The 19,441-nt window shown below is 39.7% G+C and overlaps 1 protein-coding gene across 1 annotated transcript in view; it reads right to left on the bottom strand.

The window, feature by feature from the left end:
* Window positions 1–1,394, bottom strand: part of Stk33 (serine/threonine kinase 33) — a 72,628-nt gene extending 71,234 nt beyond the window's left edge. Inside the window, exons 1-2 of the mRNA XM_055607462.1 lie at window positions 1,182–1,394; window positions 144–257 (exon numbers count right to left, since the gene is read on the bottom strand). Of these exons, the coding sequence (XP_055463437.1) occupies window positions 144–257; window positions 1,182–1,394 (327 nt within the window). The remainder of the gene's footprint in view (window positions 1–143; window positions 258–1,181) is intronic.
* Between the last annotated feature and the right edge of the window lie 18,047 nt (window positions 1,395–19,441).

Genomic DNA, 19,441 nt, shown 5'->3' with positions numbered 1-19,441 from the left:
GGGAGGAGAAACATGATCAAAATATATTGTGAAAATGTTTAAATTAAAATAAATAAATTTTATTTAAAAGATGAAACAAAATGCTTAAAAAAAAAAAAAAGAAACCTGAGCTTCTGTAGTAGCCTTATTTGCTTCCTGCGTACCTCGATATCGGCTCCATTCTCCATTCTTATGTGTGGGACTTTTCCTTCTGTGATATGGCTCCTATTCCACTGTCCCTGAGAACTTCTTCTCTCCACATTTGAAGTTCTTATGGACTAGGACCAAAAGAGAATTTTGAAAAACAACACTTAAGATGTAACATTCTTTTAACAATGAACTCTGAGTGTGATAAGCTTTCATGGATGCCATAGTATTTACCGTATACAAAATAGTTTACTGAGCTGGGCGTGGGGAAGCATACCTGTAGTCCCAGCACTCCTGGAGGCAGAGACAGGCAGATCTCTGTGATTTCAGGGCCAGCCTGGTCTACAGAGTCCAGGACAGGCAAGACTACACAGAGAAACCTTGTCTTGAAAAACGAACAAAACAAAACAGCTTACTATCTTTTTCAAATCAAGAATGCAGTACAAGTCATTGGTTTATTAGGCTAGAGAAGACCTTAAGGTAAGGGCAAAAGTGTCAAAAGGTTCAGGTGAAGAGGGCCTGATTTTAACTAAACTTACCATTCCTTGTCACCAAAATTGTACTAGATTAACTATAGTCTCCCAGTGTGCTCTTCACACAGATGAATATAGCCAAATCAGTTTGATTGGAAATCCACACATTATTTGAAAATCATGTGAACCAACCTTTTAAAGTATATTTTATATTCTAGATAGATAACTAGAACTTCTTAGATAATGAGGCTATAGCCATATTTTGAACTTTGTCATAAATCTCACTCTGTATCAGTTGAAGAAAATTATCAAAAAGTCCTATTCAGTTAAACTTGGAAAGGAAGTTTTTCTTCTATAAATAGCTTTTTAGAGCTGGAATGTTAACTGTTTGGGATTCTGATAAATAATTTTGACAGTGACTGAAAGTATCACAAAACATGTAATCAGCCAACTTTGCTCATCTCTGCTGTGGGAAACAAATAGTTCTTTAAAAACTTTAAGAAGGCCGTGAATTAGCTGACAAGGGCTCATGGGAATAGAGAATGGGCTGTCAATCTGTGTTGTAGAATCTTCAATATTTACCAAATCCTTCAAAGAAGATTCTCTGCTGGAAATTCTTTCTTTTTTTCTCTCTTGTGAAGCAAACATTTCTGAACTAGCAATACTCGATGTCTGTGACATTTCCACCACCAAAACTGGAGCCTGGCTTGGTGAGCACAGGCACAGCAGGCCAGCCTGAGAAGATGCACAGTTTGGGCACTTTGTAGGTTTTTCAACCAAATCATGGTCAGCCATTTTCTTAGATTTGCAACAAAAATAACTTGAAAGAGATGTTTCTACTTTTTGAAAAAGAAAACCAGATCAAAAGGGATGTGATGGATTGCTGGTAAAATCTACTGCTTCTGGTTGATGAGGACCACTGTGCTTCATGCATAAGATCTGTGGGCAGAAAAGAAGGCACCGTTTATCAAACTTCTACCCAGTCACCCTCCTGACAATCACAGGAAAACCAGCAACTAGAACCAAAATATTCCATCAAGAAAAGTTTCTACGTAAAACAAAACTGAACCATAATGTGGTTACAACCAGCAACAATAAACCTAGTTTAATGTTTCTTAATGTGAATTATGCCTAAAAATCGAAAAATATTGGTGTAGAACATATTGGTTTCATAATTTAAAGCTTTAGCCTTCTAGATAATGGCCTAAGAGCAAATATCTTATACACTTCACTAAAGAAAAGAATAATTTGATTATATAAAGCTATCTACTTGTTCAAAGTTCAAAGCTATCTAAAAGTTCAAAGGCAATATTAAAAGTATCCTCACTTTTAGAGGGGAATAAACAGGTACAAGTTTTTCTTGATATTCTAGATAGATAACTAGTATTAGTATTGCTATGTACAGAATTCTGCCAAACTGGGTACATTGCTTGTTTGGAAGCAAGCTGGAAAGATATGAGCTGACGAGGAAAGAAATTCTGTGTTGGGAAATATGCAGGAGCAACAAGGAGCATATTGTGATGGCTTTATGTCATCCTAGTCCAGCTACTCTTTTTTTTCTGTAGTCATTCTTTTTAATTTATTACAATTTATTCACTTTGTATCCCAGCTGTAGCCAGCCCCCTACCTTGTCCGATCCCAATCCCACCCTCCCTCTCTTTTCTCCTCCCATGCCCCTTCCCCAGTCCACTGATCGGGGAGGTCCTCCTCCCCTTTCCTCTGGCCCCAGCCTATTAGGTCTCATCAGGACTGGCTGCATTGTTTTTCTCTATGGCCTGATAAGGCTGCTTCCCCCCTCAGTGGGAGGGAGGTGATTGAAGAGCAGCCACTGAGTTCATGTCCGAGACAGTCCCTGCTACCCTTACTAGGGAACCCACTTGGACACTGAGATACTCTTTTTAAAAATTTATTTTTATTTTACGTTCATTGGTGTTTTGCCTACATGTATGTGTGTGTGAGGGTGTCAGATCTTGGAGTTACAGACAATTGTGAGCTGCCATGTGGGTTCTGGGACTTGAATCTAGCTCCTCTGGAAGAGCAGTCAGTGCTTTTAACCACTGAGCCATTTCTCCAGGCCCCAGATATTCTTTTAAAGTATATTTTATAGACAGCTTCCCCTGACTTAGGAGGTATAGAACATATTTTGTCCTTTGAAGTAGAATAAACTTGCTAGCATAGAAAATTAAATATTTGGATTTTACTAAAGAACTATATTTCTAGTTTTTGATACCTAGGACTAGTTATTTATTTTTATTACATTTGTTTTTGACAACTTCATATATGTACAAAATACATGATAACTCTACCCCTTCTCCCCTTCTCCCTTTTCCTACAACCTGCCTCCCCTCACCGCTTCCCTACAAATTTCTTTCTCTTGTTCATGCCTATTCATGCTTTTCTATGACCCTCTCCTTTCCCTGAGTTTAACCAGGGTTGTCTGTGTAACCATGAGTTTGGAGATACTTGTTAGAGCCTGCCAGGCTCAGGGGTGGCTACTGAAAACAAGAGTTTCTCCTCACCCAGAGTCTACCAGGGTCAGGTCCCATGCACCCTTCCATGAATGACTGATAGGGCTAGTCACATGCAGGTTAACTGCAGTTGTGAAATGATGGTTGCAATGGTTGCACTGAGTTGAGGGTGGCGTTTCACAGCTACTTTACCTGTCCTTCAGCTCTTATATCCTATTTCCGCTCCCTCCTTTGCAACGTTTGCTAAACCTGAGGAATGGTGTAAATATCCCATTTAGTGCTGAACCCACAAATGTCACTTATTCCCAGTACCTTGGACTAGAAAGAGAGGCTTCTGCAATTAGGGTTGGTGGGAGCTCTTGTCTATGGGCATGAACAGAAGTTTAGAAGGCAAGTTGATGCTAGGTAAGATGATTCTTAACCAGAACTAAGTGCTGACTTTCATCAACTCCTTTATCAATTTTGCTTATCATATTTTTCTTCTTACTGGGCCTTTGACATGTCATATTATATTTAGATTTACATTTAAATTTTCCTAATATTAAAGCATTCCTGCTTTTATACTATGGACCCTAGGTGGTCCTGATGAATTATTTTTTTAGGGTACTAGAGAGATGACATATTTGTATTTTGAATTTTCAGTTATATTCATAAGTTAAGTTATTTTTCCTTTAGACATGTCTATTAGTTTTTAAGACAAGATGGTAGCTCACTTCATAAAATATAATGGGAAGATTTTCATTTTGCTGTGCTTTATAACACTCTGTATAACAGGGGAATCCCAGGGCCACAGGATTGTATGAGAGGTACTGCCAGCGTTTTATCCAACATTTACTCTCTCATTCTTCCTTACTAAGTGAATCCTGCTTTTGTTGGAGGTAGCATTGTGCTCCTTAACATCTTATACATATATATATATATATATATATATATATATATATATATATATATATATTATATGTGGCCTTAAAGATAGCCACATGACTTATACAATAGAGTCGCCACTGCTCTTATGCCTTAGTAGGTAAAGCCATGTAGGTGTAAGTACCAGGGATTAGACCTCCAGAACCTACATAAATCCAGACATGGTGAGGCACATCTGTAACCCTAGTAGTCCTACTGCAAGATGGGAAGTGGAGACAGGAGATCCATGCAAGCACTAGGGCCTCTAGCCTAGCATAGGCCTCAGTGAACAAGAAACCATCTCAACTAAGGTGGAAAGCTGTTGACGTCCACACATGCGCTGCAGCACGTGTGTGCCTGCCCTAACACACAAAAACATGTACATAGACACAAGCATTTAAAAAAAATGAAACTATGTTCTAAAACCTTTATGAAAGCCAGAAAAAGAATATGCTACGCAAGCAGTCACATTCTTTAAAAGACAGAAAACTTTAATTAAAGGAGCAAATTTAATATCTGTTGAATCAAATAAATAGCTCCATTGCCACCTCTCAGACTTGCTACTTGTCGCTTGCTCACGTTGCTGCTCCTGATTATACTCAAGGTTTTGCCTGCTGCTTCCTCCGCAAGTATGCTCCTCTCTCAAACTGTCACTTGCTTCACTGAGGCTTCTGTTCACTTGAAGGACCTTTCTAACCACCTCACTGAAACAGAAGGTCTGTGCCCTCAGTCCCCTCACCTCACTTTAATTTCTTTAAAGTACTGATCACCCCGCTCAGGGAGTGTCACAGCAGGGTTCATTCCCACATTATTGAGTAAGTGATGTTCATACAAACTTCCAGAGCAAGGTTTAGCCAGTTAGCTCCATTCTATGCAGTTCACACAACCAAATTCTTACCATGGCAGTGTCCCTCAGAAGGGGGAAGGGATTTTATTGGTCATTCATTTGTGAATGAAAGCAAAATTATTTTAAGTGCTATCCTTTTTTTTATTCCATGTAACATGTACGACATTCTAAAATTATTTAAAGTAATAAACAATCAGTCCAGTAAGTGTGTCCTTCCATCAAAGCAGGGTATCAAAGCAGATGCTGAGACTGATGGCCAAACTTTGGGCAGAGTGCAGGGAATCTTATGAAAGAAGTGGAAAATAGTAAGACCTGGAGAGGACAGGAGCTCCACAAGGAGAGCAACAGAACCAAAAAAAAAAAAAAAAAAATCTCGGCACAGGGTCTTTTCTGAGGCTGATACTCCAACCAAGGACCATTCATGGAGATAACCTAGAACCCCTGCATAGACGTAGACCATGGCAGCTCATTGTCCAAGTGGGTGTCATAGTAAGGGGAACTGGGACTGTCTCTGACATGAACTGATTGGCCTGCTCTTTGATCACCTCCCACTGAGAGGGGAGCAGCCTTACCAGGCCACAGAGGAAGACAATGCAGCCATTTCTGATGAGACCTGATAGACTAGGATCAGAAGGAAGGAGAGGAAGACCTCCCCTATCAGTGGACTGGGGGAGGAGCATGGGTGGAGAAAAGGAAGGGGTGGTGGGATTGTGAAGGGAGGAGGGAGGGAGCTATAGGTGGGAAACAAAATGAATAAACTGTAATTAATAAAAAAGAAAAGAAAAAAACTAAAAAAATCCTCATAATGTCAAGTGTGGGTAACATAAACAGCGGCCACAGGGGGATGGAGAGGCAGAGAGAGGACTCACTGGTAAAGCAGTTGCTGCACAAGCATGGAGACCTGAGCTCAATCCCCAGCGCTAAAAGAAAAATCCATGTGTGGTGGTGCATAGATAATCCCAGCTCTGGGGAGGCAGGAACAGGAGAATCCCCGGATTAGGTGGCCAGACAGCCTAGCCTAATTAGAGAGCCCCAAGTCCCAGTAAGAGACCATGTCTCAAAAAAAAAAAAAACAAACAAAAAACAAAACAAAACAAAAAAACACCTGGAGGTGACAGGGCCCAGCCTGAGGAGACTGACGCACCAACCAAGGACCATGCATAGACTGGACCTAGGCCCCACACACAAATGTAGCAGATGCGCATCTCAGGCTTCATGTGAGTTCCCTAGTAGGGGGAACAGGGGCTGTCTCTCTGACATGGACTCAGTTGCCTGCTTTTTTATCACTCTCCAGTGGCAGGGCTGCCTCACCAAGCCAGAGGAAGAGTACTTGCTCAGTCCTGATTCTGCTTGATAAGCTAGGGTAGGTTGGTGAGGGGGGCTCCCCTTCTCTGAGGAATAAGGGATGGGGGAAAGAGGTAGGGAGGGTGGCACCAACAGGAGAGGAAGGATGTAAAGTGAATAGATAAATTAATTAAAAAGAAGGGGAAAGTGGATGACTCCTGAGAACAGCACCCAAGGTTAACCACTGGCCTCCACACGCTCACTTGTGCACACACACACACACAGACACACACAGAGACACACAGAGAAAACAATCTTACAAATGCTTGACTTTGTTTTTCAAGTACATGAAGCAAGACAAAGATAATTTGGAATGTTTCTGCATACATTTTATGAAATGATTTAACTTCAGGCCTAGAAGAAAATGCTCTGTATTACAGGATAAATATAAATCCCATAACCATCAATGACTCAGAGCAATGGAATAGATCTGCAAATGATGTCTTTATGTTCAGAGCAAATAGTGCTTTTTCTTGACAGGTGTAGAAAAGTTCCATGTCAAATACATAAGACATCACTCTATGGATATGTTAATGATGATGGTGTGGTTCTTTTTTTTAATAATAAAAAGCAGAAATTTATTATAAAATCTGTAAGATGTATTTAGACTGTAGATGAGTTTCCTCTCTATAAATACTACTCCTAAAAGCATGTTTACAAAAAGATAAGGAAATGGCTTGCTCTGCAGGCATGAGCACCCGAGTTCAGCTCCTCAGCACCCAAAGCCAGGTTCAGTGCAAAGGATCTGTAACGAGGCTGCTATGGGCGGGGGGGGGGGGGGGGGGCAGGCGGATCCTCAGAGTTCATCAGCCCAACAGTCTAGCCCAGTGAGTAATGGCTCATTCAGGTCCTCAAAACATAAAAGTGAAAGGCAACTGAGGAAAATCCTCCAAGCCAACCTCTGGCCTCCACGGGGAACATACCCACACATTCAGGAGTACACCATGAGCAACACACACAAATGCTTCTGTTAAGTCTGCTTTTTTTTTTTAATTTATTTTTTCTCTCTTTATTGAAAGCAGGTATCTTTTTGTTTTTTATTGTTTATTTATTATTTATTACAATTTATTCACTTTGTATCCCAGCTGTACCCCCCTCCCGGTCCCACCCTCCCTCTCTCGTCTCCACCTATAACACCCCCCACCAGTCCCCTGATATGGGAGGTCCTCTTCCCCTTCCCTCTGACCCTAGCCTATCAAGTCTCATCAGAACGGCCTTACTAGTACTTCCAGTACTATGTTGAACAGAAATGGTGAGAGGGGGCTGGTTAGATGGCTCAGTCAGTAAATCCTGTTGATTTGAGTTTGGTTCCCAGGACACATGAAAAGGTGAAAGAATATGTACACCCCATATACTTTCTCTCTCGCTCACTCACTCTTTCTCTCTCTCACACACACACACTAATAAAATAAAACTTAATTTTAAAAACTGTGAGAGAACTGGTTGCAGTGACACATTCCTGTCATCCCAGCACACGGGGAGGCAAAGGCAAGCAGATCTCTGTGAGTTCGAGGTCACCCTGGTGTACAAAGTGAGTTCAGGACAGCCAAAGCTTCACAGAGAAACCCTGTCTTGGAAAAAAAAAATCTGTGAGAGTGAACATGCCTGCCCTGTACTTCGTTGTAATGGAAAAGCACTGTTGCTTCACATTGGTTACGTTAGCTGTAGTGTTTTCATGCCTTTCATATATTGAAAAGCTTCCCTTCTATGCCTGACCTGTTAAGAATTTTTATCCAGTAAAAATGATGAAGTTTTGCCAAATGCTTTTTCTATATCAATGGAGACAATGATAGGATTTTTAACTTTTACATGTCAATGTGACAGATCACAGTGACTGGTCTGAAATGTTAAGCCACTCTTTTATGCTAAAGTGACCCTCACTTGGTTATCATGTGTACGCATTCCTAAATTCAGTTACTAATGTTTTAGTGAGAAGTTTTGCATCAGCATTCAGACACAGTGGTTTATAGTTTTCTTATAATATTTTTGTCTAGCTTAGGTCTGAAGGTGATGTTGGCCTTATAAAATATACTTAAAGGTATTTTTTTTTAAGAGTTTAAGAGACATTAGCAAACAAATGGGGTCCCAGCACAGAGAAGGGAAGTAGACACGGGGTCTCCTCCATAACTGAGAAGCTATTTGTTATTGATAACCGTGGCAAAGGCAAATCGGTTTTCTTCAGCACACTCCATGCCCGCAAATAGTTGGCCAACACAAAACAAACTCCATTGTTTTGCTGTACATGTTCTGTTTTATTTTGCTTTGTTTTATCACATTGGTTCTTTTGTTTGTTTGCTTTGATTTTTATTTTTGTGTATTTGGTGGGACTCTTGAAAGGGAGAGAAAAATAAAGTTGAATTGGTAGAGTGATGAGAGAAGCTGGGAGAGGAAAACATCAAAATATATTAAAAAAAAGTTTTTTAAATTAAAAAAAAGAAACATTGGCAATGATTTTTCAGTGTTTGGTAGAATTTAGGTATGAAGTTTTCTGGTTGTAAGCTTATCTTTTTGAAAGGTTGTTAAATCCCTTTATTTTAGCCTAATTTAAAAATGAGTAAAAGCCTTTACTTATCTTCACATAAAAGGAGAAAGGAATGGGGGAATGAGGGAGGGAGGGTGGAACTGGAGGGAGTTGAGGGAGGGGATTTCAATTGGGATATATAATGAATAAACTGTGAAGAAAAAAATTAAAATTAAAAAAATAAAAAAAAATGAGTAATGGCCTGAAAAAGTATTTCTTCAAAAAGGACGTAAAAATTGCCAACAATAATATGAAAATATTCACCATCAGTAACTGAAAAAGAAATAGAAACGAAAAAGCACAACGAGCTATCAGTCAACATCCATGTGAAAGACGATAGATTGAATGTGTGACATCTCCTATGGGCTCCTCATCCCTGGTCTCTAAATGGGACCATTTGGAGGGTAGTTGAGAAAACATCTAAGAAAGGACTGAGAAGGGACTGGAGAGATGGCTCAGCAGTAAAGAGCAATGTCTGCTCTTCCAGAGATCCTGAGTTCAATTCCCAACCATCTATACTGAGATTTGATGCCCTCTTCTGGCATGCAGATGCATTCAGATAGAGCACTCATATACATAAAATAAAGAAATCTCTTTTGAAAGGAAGGAAGGAAGAAAGGAAGGAAGGAAGGAAGGAAGGAAGGAAGGAAGGAAGGAAGGAAGGAAGGAAGGAGAGAAAGAAAGAAAGAAAGAAAGAAAGAAAGAAAGAAAGAAAGAAAGAAAGAAAGAAGGAAAGAAAGAAAGGAAGGAAGTCAAAGAGAAGAGGTCCTGCCTGCTTCCTGTCTCATTCTCTGCTCTCTCTGCAATGATGTACACAACTGCCTTTCATAACATGATGCTTTTGTCAAAACACATGGAGACAAAAAACTATGGACAAAACCCTCTGAAACCATGAGCCAAAATAAATGTTTCTTCCCCTAAGTTGTTCTGCCAGATATGCTAGTCATAGCAACACAAAGCTAACTAATACAATTCTAAAGATAACCATTACTTAAAACACACAAACATACAAAAACCTTAAAAGGCTGGTTAAGGAAATGGTTCAGCTGGTAAACCTCAACTGGGGAATTAAGTTCAATCCACAGAACCCAAGCGAAAATGCTAGGCTTAGTGGTTCTGGCTTGTAATCACAGTGCTGGGGAGGCAGAGACAAGAGCATCCCTAAGGCCCTCTGGCCAGCTGCTCTAGGCTAACTTGTAAGGTCCAGGCCAATGAAAGTCCCTGTCTAAAAAAAAAAAGGGTGGAGTTCCCAAAAATGACAACTGAGAGTGTCTTCTGGCCTCCGCACTTATGCAAACACACATATAAATGTGTACCCACATATAGAAAGATGTACACACATGTATACCTATATGTATTTTTTTAAGACAAGGAAATAACAAAGTAACAGATCGTGCTGAGGATGTACAGAGGAGTGAGCCCTAGTATACCACTGGTGGAAGTAGAGACTGGCACATGCAGTATGACAAGGAGTATGCTATGACGTTTCTAAAGAAATTAAAAATAGAACTACTACACAAGCCAGCAATGTCTCCTCTGTGTATAAACACACAGGAGATGAGATCACCAGCTCCTAATGAGGCCTACTGATTTCTGCACTTAGTAATACTGTACTATTATTTACAATAGCCAAGAAGTGAAAAAGCCTAAATGCCTGTTGATAGACAAGAGAATAAGAAACTTACCAGGCCCCAGAAGATGACAATGCAGCCACTTCTGATGAGAGCTGATAGTCTAAGATCAGAAAGAAGGAGAGGAAGACCTCCCCTATCAGTGGACTTGGGGAGGGGCATGCATGAAGAAAGGGGAGGAAGTGTGGGATCAGGAGGGGAGGAGGGAGGGGCTTGTGGGGGAATACAAAATGAATAAAGTGTAATTAATAATAATAATAATAATAAAGGCAAAGAAGGAAAAAAAAAGAAAAGAAAAAGACATAATTAGAAGGGAAACTATGCAGGTAATATGGACTGGGAAAAAAAAAGAAAAGGTAATATATAGCTGTAATTCACCCTTTTAAGAAGGAAATCCTTTTATCAGGTTTAGTGTAGCTGGTCTTTGATCCACTTGGACTTGAGTTTTGTGCAGGGTGATAGATATGGATCTATTTGCATTCTTCTACATGTAGACATCCAGTTAGAGTAGCATCATTGTTGAAGATGCTGTCTTTTTTTCCATTGTATAATTTTGGCTTCTTTGTTAAAAATCAAGTATCCATAGGTGTGTGGATTTACTTCTGGGTCTTCAATTCAATTCCATTGATCAACCTTTCCATTTTTATGCCAAGACTATATTGTTTTTATTACTATTGCTCTGTAGGACAGCTTGAAATCAGGGATGGAGATACCTCTAAAAGTTCTTTTATTATACAGAATTATTTTAGATATCCTGGGTTTGTTGTCTGTTTGTTTTTCCTATAAAGAAGAATTGTTCTTTCAAGGTCTGTAAAGAATTGTGTTGGAATTTTGGTGGGAATTGCATTGAATCTGTAAATTGTTTTTGGTAGGGATGGCCATTTCTTCTATGTTAATCCTATCTATCTATGAGCATGGGAGATCTTAACATCTTCTGTTATCTTCTTCAATTTCTTTATTCAAAGACTTGAAGTTTTGCCATACAAGTCAGAATTATACCAAGATATTTTATATTATTTGTGACTATTGTGAAGGATTTTGGAAGGAAGTGGGAGGGAGGGAGGAAGAGAGAGAGAGAGAACTGGAATAAACAACTAGAACGTGGAGGGCTGGGCATCTCTGAAACAAGCTAAAAACCTAGGTCAATAGAAAATCTATGAGAGTGACCCTAGCTAAGACTAGTAGCCATGGGTAATATAGAGCCTGAACCAGCCATCTCCTGTAACCAGGTAAGATTTCCAATGGAGAGATTGGGACACTAACCCAGGCACAAAACCTTTGACCTACAATTTGTCCTGTCTACAAGATGTGCAGGGGTAAAGATGGAGGAGAAATTGAGGGAATGGCCAATTAATGACTGGTCCAGTTTGATACCTATGCCATGAGAGGGACCCCACCCCTAAAACATTAATGATATTCTCCTATACTTGCAGACAGGAGCCTAGCATAACCATCATCAGAGGCTTCACCCAGCAATGGATGGAAACAGATGTAGAGACTCACAGGCAAACAGTAGGTGGAGTTTAGGGAACCCTAAAGAGGGGGAGAAAGGATTGTAGGAGCCAGAGGGATCAAGGACACCACAAGAAAACCTACAGAATCAATTAATCTGGGCCCACAGGGGCTCAGAGAGACTGAACCACAAACCAGCATGCATGGACTGACCTAGTCCCTCTGCACATATCTAACAGTTGTGTAGCTTGGTCTTCACATCGTTTGACAATGGGAGCAGGGGCTGTCTCTGACTCTGCTGACTGCCTTTGAGACCCTTTTCCCTAGTTGATCTGCCTAGTCTAGCCTCAATAGGAGACATCTTACTGCAACTTGATATGCCAAGGCTGGATTATTTCCATGGGAGGCCTTCCCTTTTCTGAAGAGAAAGGGAGAGGAGTGGATAGGAGGAGGAGAGGTAGAGGGAAGAACTTAGAGGAGAGGAGAAGAGAGAAAACTGCAGTTATGATGTAAAGTAAATAAGTTAATTAATTTAAAAAATAAAAGAAGGAATCTTGCAATTTGCCACAATGTGGATGGATCTAAAAGATGGTATACTAGGTGAAATAAGCCAAACACAAATAGTCCCCATATACATGGAGTGAAAAGCAAAACTACACAGACAGATATACAGACAGACTAAAATGCTAATCAACACAGTGTTAGGAGAGAGAAAATGGGTAAATAAAGTTAAAGGATATGAAGCAGATGTACAGAATAAACAAGTCTGGAGTAAAATCTAAAGATAATAAAACTGTGTTGTATTAGGGAATTCTGTTAAAATAAATGACTTTCACTTGTTTCTTTCACAAAAACAACTACATAAGATTATAAAAATCTTAAAATGCTTCACTATGGTAAATATATAATATTTATACATTATACATTATATATTTCCTATCATTATGTTGTAATCCTCAAATATACACAATAATATATTTAAGTAAGTGAACAATTTTCCATTTTAAGATGGATGTGGAGTATCTAAGAGCAGTTGTTCCTCTAGCTTTGTTCAGACAGCTTTTCCTTAATGTGTAAGTCAGCATCACAGTGTCACTCACACTGATGTCCATTCAGAGAACTTTCTTATTCAAGCTTTCTAATTTGCCTGTTACATAGAGGTATTTGGTAACTGCATCCAGGAAACAGATGAGTTCCATGAGTGGCCCAGGAGTTTCTGTTCCCCAACCTAATAGCCAATACATTTACCAAAGTAATGTTCTTCTCACCACAGCAATTCTGAAACAATAGATTGAAGAGCTAGAACTAGGTTTCAAAGTTAACTTTGCGGAGTGGTGGACAGCTTAATTCTAAATGTGTTAGTTTAACAAAAGCCAAAATAGGAAACATGTTTCCTCACATGCAGCTATTTCTCATTTGTAACTGATCTAACAAATTTATTAAAACAGTGAATCAACAGTCTGACCAGTCAGATGTCATCCACATTTTAGAATCATAAAATCAAGCATTGCAAACCTTTCTTTATATAAACAAGCAGACTAATAGATCTTTTCTATAGAATCATGGAATTACATTCAAATGAACAGAAATATAAAAAGATCTATTAAAAGCAAAAGATGCTTCTGATGTAATGTTTCATTCTGTCCTCAAAGATTGGACATATGTAAGAATAAAGTAAAGAAGATGAGGATTGATCTTCTTACCTAGGGTACTCCTTGCTTAGCTTCTTTAGGTGTACAGATTTTAGTATGACTATTCTATATCATATGTCTAATATCTACTTATAAGTAAGTATATACCATGTGTGTCTTTCTGCTTCTGGGATACTTCATTCAAGATGATCTTTTCTAGTTCCCACCATTTGCCTGCAAATTTCAAGATTTCCTTGTTTTTAATTGCTGAGTAGCATTCCACTGAGTAAATATACCCACAATTTCTGTATCCATTTCTCAACTGAGGGACATCTGGGTTGTTTCAGCTTCTGGCTATTACAAATAAAGCTGCTATGAACATGGTTGAGCAAAATGTCCTTGTTGTATACTTGAGCATCTTTTGGATATATGCCTAGGAGTGGTATAGCTGGATCTTGAGGAAGCACTATTCCTAATTGTCTGAGAAAGTGCCAGATTGATTTCCAAAGTGATTATACAAGTTTATATTCCCACCAGCAATGGAAGAGGGTTCCCCTTTTTCCACATCCTCTCCAGCATGTGTTGTCACTTGAGTGTTTGATCTTAGCCATTCTGATTGGTGTAAGGTGAAATCTCAGGATCTTTTTGATTTGCATTTCCCTGATAGCTCAAAAGAGGGAGAAAACAGGGAACAGGACAGGAGCCTACCACAGAGGGCCTCTGAAAGACTCTACCCTGCAGGGTATCAAAGCAGATGCTGAGACTCATAGCCAAACTTTGGGCAGAGTACAAGGAATCTTATGAAAGAAGGGCGAGATAGAAAAACCTTGAGGGGACAGGAGCTCCACAAGGAGAGCAACAGAACCAGAAAATCTGGGCACAGAGTCTTTTCTGAGACTGATATAACCTAGAACTCCTGCACAGATGTAGTCCATGGCAGCTCAGTGTCCAAGTGGGTTCCCTAGTAATGGGAGCAGGCACTGTCTCTGACATGAACTCAGTGGCTAGCTCTTTGATCACCTTCCCCTGGAGAAGTAGCGGCTTTGCCAGGCCACAGAGGAAGACAATGCAGCCAGTCCTGATGAGACCTGATAGGATCAGATGGAAGGGGAGGAGGATCTCCTCTATCAGTGGACCTGGGAAGGGGCATGGGAGAAAAGAGAGGAAGGGTGTATTGGGAGGGGACAAGCGAGGAAGCTACAGCCAGGATACAAAGTGAATAAACTATAAAATAAACTAATAAAAAAATAAGTATTTCTTTTTAAAAAAGAACAAAAAATTAAGTTCAAATCCTGTCAGCATTTAACTAATGTATGAGCTTTCTTTTGTCTAAAGATTTTTCCTTATTTTTCAGAACCAAGCTAAGTCAATGGAACGTTTCTGATACTAAAAATCTGAGTTTTTATTTAATCATAAAAAGCTTTCTTACATATTGGCCCTAGAAAATTCACTTACAGCAATTTCCTCAAGAAAATGAACACAAGAATGGTTTTATGAGATATAACTAGCTGCAATTTTCTTTGCCAAAAGCAATTTTTTAGTTTTCTTTGCTAAGACTGTGTCTACAAGAAATCTAAACAGTCAGTCAATTCAGTCAAAAATGTGTTCTATTCAAGTCAAGAAGAAGAACCTTATAGGCTGCCTGACCTTCCGCAGAGTGACTGACTGGATACTAGCTGCTAACTCTGCACCATCTAGCATGTTCACAAGCCTAGAAAGGAGGCAGAAGAGCTCTCCACACATTCTTACATCTCCAGACACCAGCTTGACCACCATCCCACTGAGGGCATGGCTACAGAAATCATATTGTCTTATAAAATTATTCGTAGTATATATAAATTTTGCATTATTTCAGGCATTTAAAAAAACTAAATGAAGGGCTGGAGAAATGGCTCAACAGGTAAGAGCACTTGCTGTTCTTCAGAGGACCTGAGTTCAGGTCCCAGCACCCACATCAGGCAGCACACATAAGTATAAATCTAGTTTGAGGAGATCCAGTGCCCTCTTCTGAACTCTGCAGACACCTGCATGCATGTGGTGCACATACATGCACTGAGGCACACATAGATATAAATTGTTTTTACATTGTAAATAGGTGTTTAGTTTGTAAATATTGTGTTTAGTTTAGTTTTTTTCTATGTTGAGTCACATAACACTCTCACTGATTAATCTACAAAGTGGAAGACAGTATCAAATGTGGTCCCTAACTGGTAGTTAAAGGTAAGAACAGAAGTGTCATTAAAGATAGCGTGGTGAGCTGGAGGGATGGCTAATACTGCTCTTGCAGCAAATCCATGTTCAGTTTACAGAACCTTTGTCAAACAATCCATGAACACCTGGAACTCCACCTTCTGCTAGACTCTGTGGGCATTTGCATTCATACATGCATTACATACACAGACATGGCTGAAAATAAATAAATCTTAAGGTTTTTATTTATAAAAGAAAGCTTGGCTTGAAGCTGGATAAAATCAGAAACCTCTGTCTCTGTCTCTCTGTTTGTCTCTGTGTGTGTCTCTCTATCCCTTTTTCTGGTGTCTTTTCTCCCTATATCAGTACTAGGAAACTTCATATGCACACAAGCCCTTCTTTGCACACACTAGGCACTCCGTGGAAATCTAAGTGTGGATTTTGTGAGAAAGGGCTGGAATTACAAATAATCTATGTAAAAAAAAAAAAAAGCCATCAAGGAAAAAGAGGATTGTGTAGGGTAAGGGCTTCTCAAAGTGAATGTTGAGGGCTTCCTCGTGGATCTGAATAATATTGGGCACAAAGGATTAGAACTTTCTCTGTGGCTTGGGGAGAAGATATGAGCAACTTCAACTTAACACACACGGCTTCCTTGGTAGGAAGGCCAAGTAGTTGGGAAGCCATAAAGGGGATTAAGACTGGAATATCTTGAGGTCCTTCTATCCCTAAAATCTGTGAAAATGAGTTATTTCTTCTATGAGTCCCCCGAGATGTAGCAGCCAGTGTAAAAGAATGGAACAGCAGTGAAGCTCACCTCTATTGTAGAGTTCCACTATTGCAATGGAGATCTGCTTCCACAAACAAAACCAGTCAGAAGCCCTAAAGCTTACCTCACCCAGTCTGAATTCATCTGTAATAAAGCAATGTCTTTAGACTTACAATGTGGGCTAGGTGGTACTAAGATGGAGAAAGGAGCTGAACTGAAAGCTATGTGTGCTGACAAGTGACCCTGCTAGAAAAGAAATGGTGAAAGAGTAGAAGAAGCTGTAAGGAAAAGGAAAGAAATGCACTTTTTCTTGTCAAATCAAAGAACAAAGAGTGGCTCAGTGAGTGAAGGCACTTGCTGCTGAGCCTGATGACCTGAGTTTGAACTCAAAACCCAGATGGTGGAAGGCAATAGCAGCCCACTCCTAAAGTTGTCTCCTGACCTCCAAACACATGCTGTGGCATGCCCACATCTACCCACACATATATTTACACAGATATAATAAGTAGTTAAACCTTAAAAATTTTTAAGGAGTGAAAAAGTAGGCCCAAATATGATTGTTAGATAAATAGGTAATTATTAAAAAATACATACAATATAAAATTTTGAGGTCTCTGCCTGTCATCTATATCTTGAGTGCTCTCAGGAGCTCTACAATAAAGGAACTTCCAAAAGGCAGCAATTTTGAATGAAATTACTTTGTTGGCTAATAAAAGGTGATATTAAGGCTCCAACTCAGATGTGAGAAATGTATTCTGACCCTCAATATCATGATCAAATATGAGAAGCATCGCTCAGAGGGGTCAGACTCCACAGACCTGGCAACACCTAACTGCCTACAACATACAACATACAACAACCAGTTTTAGAAAAATAACATTAATAAAATACAACCAACAGCAAAAACTACTTGTGGTGGTTTGAATAGATTTGGCTCCCATAGGTTCATGTGTTTGAATGCTTGGCAGATAAGGAGTGGCACTTATTAAGAGGTGTGGCCTTATTGAAGGAGGTGTGGCCATCTTAAGGGAAGTTTGAATCTGTGTGGTGGAGCTTTGAGGTCTTAAATTCTCAAGCTATGCCCAGTGTGAACATATCCAGTCTCCCCCCGGCTGCCTTCAGATCAACATGTAGAAGAACTCTCAGCTTCTCCAGTACCACATCTGCCTACATGATGCATTCCTCCATCATGATGGTAATGGACTAAAGCTCTGACAATGTAAGCCAATCCAATTAAATGTTGTCCTTTATAAGAGTTGCCATGGTCATGATGTCCCTTCACAGCAACAGAAACCCTGACACTTCTCTAAAATATCAGCCCCTCCAAGACAGAAACCACTTCCTTTTCAGTTCATTTTCCCATTTCCTTTTTAGTTCATTTTCTTATGGCCAGTAAGATGCTTTCCATTAAATAAAGATGCCTGTCAGTGATTCACTGATAGAAATAGTACTCAGAGCTTGCAAACACAGTATACATTATGACATACAAAGGCAGAGCCTGTGAAATTCCCTCACCAAAAATACTGCACCACAGTCTAGCCTCTGCTTCTCTTTGTAGCAGTATTCCAAAGAGAAGCACTCCAAAGCCTATAAAATCTAGGCTTCAATCAGGCTGAGTTTGCACCTGATTCTGAGGTTTCCTCTCACACTACTCTCTTATAGTTATGTCCTGCTCAAGACATGTTCTTCAAGCATCTCGAAGAACATATCAGTGACATTTCTTGTTTTCATTTTTTCTGGGTTTTTAAAATTTTGGTTTATTTGTTTGTTCAAAAGATGAAAAAAAAGTTGGGTAGGGAGGTGAGTAGGATCTAGAAAGAATTGGGAGAGGAGAAAATATGGTCAAAATACAGTGTATGGAAAAAATCTTCAATTAAAAAGAATAAAACCTTAAAAAAAAAAAAAGGAGGGGAGAGAGTTTTTATATGTGTCCACAGGTACAATAGTGGCATGGCTGTTGGGGTGTCTAACTTTTTCTGATTGGATTTCAGGTCTGCTCCACGGGAAGGAATTCATACCTGGTATGCTAAACCTGTCAAAATCTCATGTATGGTGATATGATTTGAATAAGAAATGTCTTCATGAGCTCTTACATTTGAACACTTGGTTCCCTGTTGATGGTACTGCTTGAGAAGCTTATGGAGCCTTGCTGGAGGAAGTATTGTCACTGTGGGAGGAGTCTGGGGTTTTACAGTCAGGTCCTGCTTCCTGTTTTCTTTTCCTTTGAGAGAATGAAATGTGACCAGTCTGCTACCTGACTGCCAGCTGGATTCATGCTCCTGATGCCATGCCTTTTCCACCATGATGAACTATGGCCCCTCTGAATTGTAAATAAACAAAACCTTTGTTTCCTAAATGTGTTTTTGTCAGCATATTTTGTCACAGCAACAGGAAAGCAAGGAATACAGATGTAGAGGTCATAGGCCTTAAGCAGAGAGCCTATTGTTTTTGCTATTGTTATCAACTTCCTTCTACATATTTCTGTCTCTACTTAGAGATTAGTTCTTCTCTAATCCTGATCAGGGAAAAATCTTTCTGCAGTTGGCAGCAGTCAATGCAGACTCATAACTGGCCAAAGTGCTGACAATAAGTGACTCTGATGTGCTCATCCCTAAAGGAGACACCTATAGCGACCACACAAGTCTCAGGGAGCATCACAGAGGCAAAGACCAGAAGGACGGAAAAGGCAGAGGATGAGAGGGGTGCTGAGAAACGCCGTCTGGACAGGGCATGGCTGTTGTGCTCATGAACTCACAGCTGTTATGGTTATCTGTACAAGACAGACACAAGATCAAGCTAATAATTCCAGCATGGATTTGTGGGAATTTCATGAGGTTCCACACCTAGCTGAGGTGCTCTTAGCAGTTAATGGCTGCTGGGAGACAGGGATCATTTTTCTTCAGAGGTGAAGCACTAATAGATTGCTCATGCTCGTGCAGGCATCACTAACTGGACTCAGTAGGTTATTTAAAATAAATGAGGACGAGAAGGTGAGAGAGGCAAATTTCGGGGATCAGGAGGATGGGAGGAGGAATTAGGGGTTAGATATAATCAAGATGCATTGTATATACACATAAAATGATAAAAAT

This window comes from Psammomys obesus, unplaced genomic scaffold (assembly GCF_907164565.1).
Source record: "Psammomys obesus unplaced genomic scaffold, mPsaObe1.curated_primary_1811, whole genome shotgun sequence".
Taxonomy (NCBI): Eukaryota; Metazoa; Chordata; class Mammalia; order Rodentia; family Muridae; genus Psammomys; species Psammomys obesus.
This window is presented reverse-complemented; position numbering and strand designations above follow the sequence as displayed.